Below are 11,195 nucleotides of genomic sequence, written 5' to 3' on the forward strand. Positions count from 1 at the left end.
TATTAATTATCCGGATTTCTGCATACCCAGATAACGTCTGGCACTCATTAATCCGGGTAGTTGGAATTTTACTGTAATTATACTTTTAGGGAAGAGAAATCTAGTAGGTGTATAGAAATTTATCTACAAATATTTAAACATAATAAAAATATTGTTTGATTGTAAAAGTAAATATCAAACATTATATTAGTATCGCTGCGGGATTAAGAATTGTGTATTGATCTGTATACCCGGTGACATCGTTATTATACATGCATAATTCGAATATATCTTTATACATTTTAATTTATTAGATTGATAATGCTTCATAGCGCGAAAATCAACTTTAGCGATCGTTAATTCGTCGTTACTAGACGTTTTCCGTTTCGTATACCGTCTACATACATACATATTATGTTGTATTGGTACGCCGCGTATCTACACGTCTACATTGTACGCTAGTGGTGTATGAAGGTGAGTTGGTCGGAAAATGAGGACCTCGTTGATTGAAAGTATCGAAACCCCCATGGCCGGCGGTGGTAGTAGATAACAGTACGCCCCCAACTCTTTCATTCTGCGGGGATATCGATTGGGCAGCACCTGTGAGGCGCCTACACCTGCCGAGGGCCCCGTTCATTCAAGTCCCGAGTGCCGACACGAGCGGACCGCAGTATGGCAACGCGCGGCTTCACCCTCGCGGGGTGACAGGTGTATGGGTGTTGGGCGCTGGGCGTTGGGTGTATGGGGGTGGTCAGTGGACGCGACCGCTCGCGCTGTCCGCTGGAGCGATCGATCAGGTCCAGTCCCAACTAGTGGGGACAAAGTAGGGTACTCGCAGGCGCCTCAGCCGTCCGACAAATCTCGTTTCTCATCCCGGCGCTTAAATAAGGCGTTTGAATTTCAAAATTTCAAATTTTAAACTGTTTTCAGTGCAGTTGAAACGATAATCGTTTGTTTTCCCGCGGGACACGCTCGCTACAGACGGCGACGGCGGCGTGTTCGGTAATTATTACCCCCTTCGTCGCGGCGTCCCGCAGTTGCGAAATATGCTATTCATCGTCGACGACTATAAGGCGCATCGTTTTTCGCTGATCAAGTGTTAAAGACATCCAGACAGTGTTACCCCTTCGAGTAAAATAAATAACTTTCTCGAAAATGTTGATCACGTCGAATTCATCCCCAGCGTCGGGTGAGCTACTCGAGGACGGCGCCTTCGAGTCGGAGAGCAGCGAACTGCCTGGACACTTTGTGCCAGAATCGTCGCACACGATAGAAATCAAATATATATCCCACGTTCCCGAATTGCACATATACGATACGAACAATACCGTGACGGAAGGAGTATTCCTCGACGACTCTTTCACGGAGCCGAACTGCTTCCGAAATAACGAAGAGTCGAGAGTCTATTGCGAGTTTGTCGAAGATGTGGCAGCTAACGAGACCATTCCAGAAATCTGCGACCGAGACTTTCAGCTGGATACTCTCTCCTGTTCCAACGACACCAGCACTGATTCTTGCAACATGGACACCTCCGGAGAAACTGACCTCACCAACCTCAACTGGCTTCAGAACATAACGAACATCATGGCAGTGCCGACTATTCCCTTCCCCGCAATGGCCCCGAAGCCGCCAGCGAAGCCGGTAATCCAGAACGCGCGTCTCCAAAAGTTGAAGCAGACGATATTGAAATGCCAAGAAGACTTCTTGGAGAATATTGAAGAGTACCAATCCAGTAGCGATAAGAAACCCCCGTATTCTTATTGCGCCCTGATATGCCTCGCCATGCGCTACAATGGAAACAAAATGACTCTCGCTGCTATCTACACATGGATAAGGGAACATTTTAAATACTATCGAAGTGCAGATCCAAGTTGGCAGGTGAGATTTTTAAACAAATCGTTACGTAGCCAGTTGAAAATGCAATATTTACGAAGCTAGCGAGTATGCGCAATTTCCATATTAATATAATTAGGACTCGGTTAAAATTAAAACAACTATGATGTCATTGCGAATGTACTCCATTCCACGAAAAACTAGCTCTTTGTTTTGACTTTGATTTATTGATTCGTTAAATTAAAATTTAATGCTGGACAGTGAAACGTACTATAAAATGGACTAAAATTACCCTGACAACTTGAAAAATTAAATTAGAGACAAATTTAAAATCAACATTAAAAAGCACCTGATGACTACACACACCAGACGAGACAACATGACATGACGTCAAAATATATTTATACTACCCCAACGGGTTTTGAAAACAAAAAAATAATAAATAATACTAATTTATCAATTACTCAATTTAAAATGAATTTTATTTAAACTCTTTTAGTGCATACTAAATATGTACACGAATGTTAATATTATTGCATTTTACATTAGTAGGCGCAATCTAAAACGGCATTATATTTATTTCATTCAAATCCTAGGTACTTTTTAACACGCACTCATAAACATTATAATCAATCTACTGTAACAGCCATTAATTAAATGTTCCGTGTCCAGGCGTATGAAGAATACATTTCTGTGTGTGAAATAGAACCAGAATCTTGGACGAGCGTATTTGACTCGATGGCTACTCTCAGGTAAAAATCCCGAAAAAGAAAATCAAGTGGGTCTAAGTCAGCCTCGCAGTGTAGTGGTTGCGACATTCGCCTACCATTCTTTAGGTCCCGGGATCAATTTCTGGATCAATTGAGAGACAGCGTGGGACGAGACAAAATACTTCTTTTGCTGTTGATTTGCATGGTTCAAACTATGCTAAATACTCACCGATTCCACGGCTCCACACGTTAGCAAAAAAACACGGAAACTTAGATTTATTTCATTTATCTTTATACAAATTAAAATCAATACTTTTTAATCACTTCTTTTCTAAATTATAAAAATGTACTAAGTGTTATACTTGTTTTACTGTTTATACTATGATACATCGCTTCTGTTACTTGTGAAATTGCTGCATACCTATGTTATAATTTCTTATTTAATTTTCCTTTATTGTATCTTTATTTTCTGCTGATTTTACTTTATGTATCTATATTTTCTATACTTGTGTACGGGTGTTTTGTTTCATTTTCATTGTTTTTCAATATTATTGTCAAAGGCGTAAGTCGTCGAAATAAATGAAAAATGAAATTATATTTCCACTTTCTATTATGTTGTATCCCAACTCAACACAAGTCGCTAGGCCTCATAGAGTTAAGGATAAGTTTTTTTATGTATCTTTATATGAATAAATAAGCACTAATTTGAGACATTATTTGTGCAAAAATATAACACGAAAAATAAATTAAAAAATAGACGTAATTTGCATGCTTTAACGATATTCCTGTTCACAACCTAATTTTTCTATTGACAAAATAGTTTTGCATTTTTAGAAGTTTACAACTTACCGAATCAACTGCCATCATCATCATTTCCCAATCCGCACCCAGTGGTGCATATGGCACTGCCTTAGCACTCCGATCACCGCGTATCTATATATTTTTTGTTGCATGGAAGACAAGGTGATACGTCTTGAGCTTCAGGAGAATGTACAAATTCATAATGATGCAGCGTTATAAACAGACTTGGACAAGTTAGCGATGCCAGTGTTTGAAATACAGTAAAACTCAAATTATCCGGATTAATGAGCGTCAGACGTCATTACATAAAAACTTACTTGCTTTGACGAAAAAACGCGCCGGCTGTCAGTGCCTTTTGTTGTTGTTATTATAACACCTCCTCTATTTTTTTTTCCTGATAACGATCCTGATATTTGGCAATACGGATGACTGGAGTTCGGGTTAACGGAGTTTTACTGCACTTAATTACCTTCTATTTATCGACTAGTTTACAAATGACGCTTTGATTTGAACTTTTAATGGCAGTATTTTTTGTCAAGTGTATTTATTTACATACCAGCGGACCTGACAGACGTTGTCCTGCCCGAACGTTGGTTTGCCTGCTATTACCTTGGAATAAGACTTTTCATTGATAATTAGTTACTTAGGTACTTTTTAATGATTGAATTCCAAAACTAAACATTATTAATATTGAATTTAAGTAGTACCTAGATACTTGTTTATGGTTAACTTCCAAAACATAAAATAATTCATTTTTAAATATAGAATTATTTTTGCAAACGTCAATTTCAGCTGTTCTCACCAACAGGGGTGCACTTTATTCATGAATGCGATTTTCAAAAATGTATTGAATGTCAGTTAATAATATTTTAGTATTACCAAAAATCCAGTAAAAAGAAATGAATGCGAAGAAATTATTGAGAATGTAAGGAAAAAATCTGATAGGAATCCATAAAAAGCTAATTTTGTTTGTAAACATTCAAAAACAAGCTTTTTTAAACAGAAAAAAAAACAACATCCTTCCACTTTTTTTGTATATGCATTCTCATCGAATGCAACCCTGGTAGGTCGATGAAAAAAAGGTTTGTGTTTATAACTTTTTTTACATTTCCGATTGAAAATTGTAATATCTACGAACACACGTAGAGCGAAGATCTACATTTCGCTGGAAACCGCACGTAAATCGGTTAAGCCGTTTAGGAGTTCAGTGACATCACACGTACATAAGAATTATATATATAAAGATAACATGCTCAAAAAAAAAACATTATTTTCGCATAACTATTGCACATCTCTCTGAAACTTTTAGATGTATGTTTTGCAATGAAGACGTCAAAACAAATTTACACATATTATGTAATTGTGATGCTTTGTTTCACAAAAGAAGCCGCATCCTCGATGGACTATTGGTCAAACGTGAGGCGGTGAGAACACTCGCACCCTACCTGATACCTGCCCGTTACTTGAGACTTGAGTTTGGATGTGGAGATTTATATGAAAGCACACATCCTCCATTCTGTATCCCGGCTCTTCTAATACTAATTAGTTTGCTACCGACCCCCATTTACAAGACTATAATAGAAAACAATAATAATTGTTGCACATTTAAGGATAATAGTTGCGAAGTTATCTCCAAAGCTAACTAAAAAAATACATATACGGTTAATAATGTACTTGAATTTTTTTTTTAATACACCTTGTGTTTACTCACTGACTTTTAAATCCGTCTCCTTTTATAACTAATTTGTTCACAAAAACCAGTGTCAGTTGCAAAATCAGTTACTTCTACCGATCACCATTTTTCTTTTTTATCGACCGATTCGAGTAGCTTCAAAGTACGTTACATCCAAAATTGATTTTGGATAATTTAGTTAAATATCTGTATTTTAAGATTTTTCGTTAATCTACTGTCTCTTTTTAACTTTTCTTTGTGAAATTGTGAAAAAAAAAGAAAAAAGTAGTTTGAAATAAAAGTAATACTTAGTTTTATGCGATTACTATCACTACGAAAATCGGTTTAGGTAAATGCATTTGAAACTTGTACTAGTACCTAGTACCCCTCTCATTTCTGCATGTGAATAAACAAACGTCAACCATTGCCCCATTCTTATCAATATTACATAAATATTAGTCTACATACGAGTAGATGAAGAAGTATGTTAAATTTAGTCCTTAAAACTTCAAGTATCTACCGTGAAAATGTAGTTACATAAGTCAAAAAGTCGAAATTACTGTCTAAATCCTCGAATTTTCCATAGAAAACTTAAAGATAACTGTCAAAAACCAAAGCGGCCCTAATACACATTTCTTTTTATACTTTATCGTTTATTTCAATCGTTATTTTACTTCACCGGTATGGGCCCGCTATTATCATAAATATTGTGATTAGCGGTGAGCGAACAGATGTTTACTTGAGTTAGTTTACGGACGGCTGGTCACGAACAAAATAATATGGCGGATTAACGTTTAACATAGAATAACCGTTGATATAATTAATTTCACGTCAAGTCTGATAAAGTCGTAACAGGTAGCATCCTTGGAATCATTTTATCCACATAGATAAATAATGTTATTCCTAAAAAAATCATTGATGTATAAAAAATACGCGTCATACCTACTCAATGCATTTAAGTTTGACTAAATATTCGTTGCTCTCAAAAAATTGAAAAAAAGGAGATAACGAACATAATTTATGAATGCCCTAATATTGACTTCAATCTAATGAGGAAGTTCAGTGTTTTTTTAACTATTTTTATTTGTTAATAGACTTTTGAACTAATCCATTTTTTTTTTAATATTCCCCCATTCGTTCATTGACGGCAAGCAAACCGGAAATCTTCCATAACTCGCTTATTATTGGTTGATTCGTATTAAACAGTGACATCGTTCAAGGTCGTTTATTTTTATCAAAATATTTAAAATTATTTTTTCACACATTTTCAAGAAAGTTTGCCGTACAATTTAATGCTCAAATTTTTAACGCGCGCAAGAAAACATTTATTATATCCAATTTTCTCGGAGGTCTAAAGTTTTTCATTTTAAGTAAACTATAAACTACTTTTAAAGAACTTACTTATTTACGATACACATGCAAATATTTATGTGAGAAATAAATGCTTGCGTGGCTAAGTGTCGCAGAATCACGGATCAGAGGTCCGAGGTTCGAACCCCACTCTATTCCAATTTGATTTCTTTTTCTAATAATGTATTATTTACAACTCGTTGAAAATGGCATCCGAAATCTAAATATTTTGGTAAATCATATGGTCGCATTTAAAAAAAACGAAGGTACTTACGAATTAAAATGCCATTTATTACGCGCTTGGAACGTGTGTATTTAATTATTAATTTTTGCAAAAGTAATTTATGCATCGTATTTTATTTAAATAGATATAGTAGACAACCTACGTCGAATGTTATTTTTCTAAATAGGTGAGATACTCAGTTACTTGATATTTTTAACTGTAGTAAAAATATATCTAAGGTGCAGCTGAAAATAATTTAACATGGTTTAACAAACTGGCAAGCGAAAAATCACTAACATGATAAATTATTTCGTTTAAACCTGATAATGCAGCGTGCTGCAGTCGATTTTTAAATCGATATGAATCAATTGATTGAAAAGTCGATTACAGTTATAATAACAAGATATTGAAATTAAAATAATGTATAGTTTGATAAAAATGGCATAGGTATCCATGAAATATTTTTTCCGTATAATAAATAAATAATTTATGTTTAACATCTAAAACTCATTTATAGGTAAATAGGTATGTAATATCATTTTATATATATCTCTACATACTTAGTTACATGTAAACTAAAAATATACCAAATTAATAAATCATCATCATTCCCTTTCCGCACCTAATGGTGTATAGGGCACTACATTGGTACATCAATTGCAGCTTATTTTGTTTGTTTTTTTTTTACATGAAGGTAAGATGATCAGTCTTACGCTTCAGGTACCAGTCCAGGGACTATAAAATATTCTAAAGTGAAAACACCCTTTTAAATAAATATTTCATATCAACCATGTCGGGAATCGAACCCGAGACCTCTTGCATAGCAGGCTAACGCGCTGACCATTACACCACGCGACAGAAAATTAATTCAATTTAGGCATATTTATTGAGATGCGAAATTCCCAATTCTATGGGACCAAAGTCCTGTGTTGAGGTGGGACAAATAATACATTTAAACAATATAGTACAACAAATATTATACAAGAAAAGAACATTATTTTAAAAAACGCATAGAACATCAGTAATAAAACATCATCAATATGGACTCCTTACTACAACTGTCACCAAAATTCTCTTGAAAGAGTCCAAAAAAAATTCTTACGGTATATGCATTTTAAAATTAGAATCAGTCATGATTTTTTAAATTACGATTTTTTTTACTAAAAACATTAAATTTGTTAAAACTTAACGATAGAAGGACCTTTTAAATTTATTCAATATGGGATTGCCCTGAACTGTTATTTCTCAGGGTACCTGGAAGAATGACTAGACAGGTGCCACCGTTTTGTAGCAACAATTCACGGACAGTGTATACTTGTAATGCAGTATTAAATAGACTTCATGAACTCGGCAATAATTATTCCCACGTATCTGATATATTTAGTGTAGGGTATTGTTCCTATAGGAACAAACCTTTTGAACTTTTTTAAAGATGGTGAATGGTAATTATATTTATTTATTCATGCATTTCATATACAATTTATTGTTCACTTTGCCTAGCTGTGTGAAACAGTACTTATTATTTTCTTGTTGTTTTACTGTAGAATGTTTTATTATTTAAACTTTCTACTGAATATGCTGTATAATTTATAGGTTATTTTTTAAAATATAAATCTTGTATAATTTTTGGTGTGATTTTTTTTTTAATTTTTATAAATCTTGTTTTTAATATTCATGTTTTGGAAAAAAAATACTAAGCCAAATATGTTAATATTATAAATATTTGTAAAAGGCAGATTTGCCGTTTATGTTAATGAAATAAAATAAATAAAATAAATAAAATAAATAAAATAAATAAAATAAATAAAATAAATAAAATAAATAAAATAAATAAAATAAATAAAATAAATAAAATAAATAAAATAAATAAAATAAATAAAATAAATAAAATAAATAAAATAAATAAAATAAATAAAATAAATAAAATAAATAAAATAAATAAAATAAATAAAATAAATAAAATAAATAAAATAAATAAAATAAATAAAATAAATAAAATAAATAAAATAAATAAAATAAATAAAATAAATAAAATAAATAAAATAAATAAAATAAATAAAATAAATAAAATAAATAAAATAAATAAAATAAATAAAATAAATAAAATAAATAAAATAAATAAAATAAATAAAATAAATAAAATAAAATAAAACAAAGAAAACAATTGATTTACATAAACAGACCAAATCAAGTGTTAGAAAAAGAATTAGAATAATTACCGTATTTTGCGGACGATAAGACAAATCGGACCAAAAAACGCACCCCAAATTAATCTTATTAATTTTTAAAAGAAAAAAAAATGTTCTGGACGATAAGACGCATCGGACCATAAGACGCACCCTAATTTTTGGTTGAATTTTCATAGTAAAAAAGTGCGTCTTATGGTCCGAAAAACACGGTAATCTCAATCGGTCTTTTATACTCGATAGAAAACAGTCGCATTTTTCATTGTTGGATATGCATATTTTTTAAAGATTAAAATATTATTTTTTGTGTTTTTATTGAACAAGATGGCCGCCAAATAAACTGTGCCATGCCACTACGAAATACAGCGCACTGACAAAATGATACGCAAATTGCATGACAAACAGGCGCATAGCATTTTTTCATACTATTAGACTTTTTGTTAAAATTTGTACATTACAATGAAAAACTAATAATCAATACCTACATGGTAGCTATAATGAAAGAATTTTGGTACTTTGATTTCAACTCAAATCAAATGCAGTAAAATATAAACGACTGCCTGATCAAAGTCTACAAAATAAATACAATTATTTTGACTTTTTATTTATGATGTATTCATTACATTCATAGTACCTATATTTTATTTTTATCAACAAATAAAATTTTAAAAATAAGGTTAATAAAAACATTTATTTATACAGATTTCTTCAATTAAAAATTTCCTTTTTTTTCAGAATTCTATCAGGCACAACCTATCGCTAAACAAAGTTTTCGTCAAAATAGCAAGATCAAAGCAGGAACCTGGAAAGGGGGGCTTCTGGAAATTAGATTTAGCAAGGCTGGAAGAGTCCAGACGGTACAAAAGGGTATTAAAGTCTCCCAAATCACAGAAAAAGAAAAAGCCCAATGTTACAGAAATAGATATACAAATAGAAGAAGGAAAATTTGATGATAATCAATTGTCAGATCAAATGCAGAGCGACATTTTTGATTCGGTTAGAGATATGAATGCCTCCATGGAAGATCTGTCAAGCAATCTTCCAGACTTTAGCCTTGATGGATTAGAACCAGTTATGGTCAATCAACACTCCGATTGTCAAGTCAATTCAGCTAATGTCATCGTAGAATCGGTTGTTCAAGATGAAGAACTAGGGGCTCTGCTGCTCTCTGCTCCGTGGGAAGACTTACAACCAGATTTATTGGACTCTTTGCTCGATTCCTATCTTAAATGAAGAAACTGACTATTCACTATGGATTTCCAATAAAAATCTGAGGTAGTTTAAATAAAAAAAACAAAAGTGTAACTATATCACTTGAATTAAATGTATTTATTTCAGTATTAACACTGTGTGAAGTGGAAACACTTACACACATACATGTAAAGCATTGTGAGGAATTATAAATCCGTCCAAGATTTTGTCTCAATTTTGTAATTAACAAAGTATATATTTACACATTAATTTAATTAATTAAGGGCTTCTAAAGTGCACAATTACTTTTAAGATATGCACAAATAATTTAATGTTTTGAAGATGTATTTTATAGTTGTGATTTTACATAGGTGCAAATTCTACCTTAAAAATGAAACGGCATAACACAGGTTTTTATTTTCATTGAATTTTGAAAAAAGTCTTTCTGTTTATCTCTTTATTATAAAAAACAAACTCTGTAATGAATTAGATCAAATGCATAAAGATTTTATTTTTAATACAGAGCTTCGCCAAACAAACAAATAATATTTAATAAAGGTATATTAAGGATCTAAAAATTTAGTAACAGTTAATTTGTCCATAATAACTAGACAAGTATCAAGAATATTCTGATAAAAACTTTTTTCAAGTGTCTAGACACTTTCTAGAAAGAGCAATAAAATATTAAGCAATATAAGAAAGCAAAATATGTATAGTAGGGTAATTAACTATTTAAATATTTAATATTTGTGATTTGTAGAAAACAAATCAAAGAGTCTACTACAAAATACCTTTATTTGAATATCTTAAAATGGTTGAGCGAATGATCCTATTAACTATTTGAAAAAAACATTTAAAAAATAAGCTACACTTATTTTAAAATTGATTGGAGAAAAGGGTATTAAAAAAAAATAATAATTGAAAAATACTAGTGATGGAAAAAATACTAAATAAGATGACATTAAAATATCAATAAATTTGTGTTTAGTGCTGTTTTTTCAGTGTGATTAAAGCTTCTACCTTAAACTAAAAATGGATTGTAGCAAGTATAACTGTAATATTTTTTTTATTCAAGTATATTTATATTTAAGTAATATGCTCAAATCTTGACAAAGTAAAAAACCTTACTTTGCTCATTACGGTTGTCCTTGCTCAACTTTAATGGAAAACAAATAATGCTATTTATAACTACATATACCAAATAAATTATTCATGTTTTAAATGTATTAAAAATGAGGTTGTTTTAAAAG

General features: G+C 31.8%; 1 protein-coding gene across 1 annotated transcript; it reads left to right on the plus strand.

Moving 5' to 3' along the window:
• Positions 1-614: 614 nt before the first annotated feature.
• On the plus strand, positions 615-10,100 carry LOC148280753 (uncharacterized). Its single transcript, XM_088227856.1, has 2 exons — positions 615-1,857; positions 9,490-10,100. Exons 1-2 carry the CDS (start codon positions 1,135-1,137, stop codon positions 9,985-9,987), a joined length of 1,221 nt encoding a protein of 406 aa, XP_088083982.1. The 5' UTR covers positions 615-1,134; the 3' UTR covers positions 9,988-10,100.
• The last annotated feature ends 1,095 nt before the right edge of the window (positions 10,101-11,195 follow it).

Source organism: Micrasema longulum, unplaced genomic scaffold, assembly GCF_059751315.1.
Source record: "Micrasema longulum isolate JH-2025_06_02 unplaced genomic scaffold, ASM5975131v1 h1tg000546l, whole genome shotgun sequence".
NCBI lineage: Eukaryota > Metazoa > Arthropoda > Insecta > Trichoptera > Brachycentridae > Micrasema > Micrasema longulum.

Excerpts from the sequence above, each read along its gene's own strand:
- LOC148280753 (XM_088227856.1), top strand. The coding sequence starts at position 1,135 with ATGTTGATCACGTCGAATTCATCCCCAGCGTCGGGTGAGCTACTCGAG. Across the intron at positions 1,858-9,489 it reads GTGCAGATCCAAGTTGGCAG|AATTCTATCAGGCACAACCT; the intron begins GTGAGATTTTTA and ends CTTTTTTTTCAG.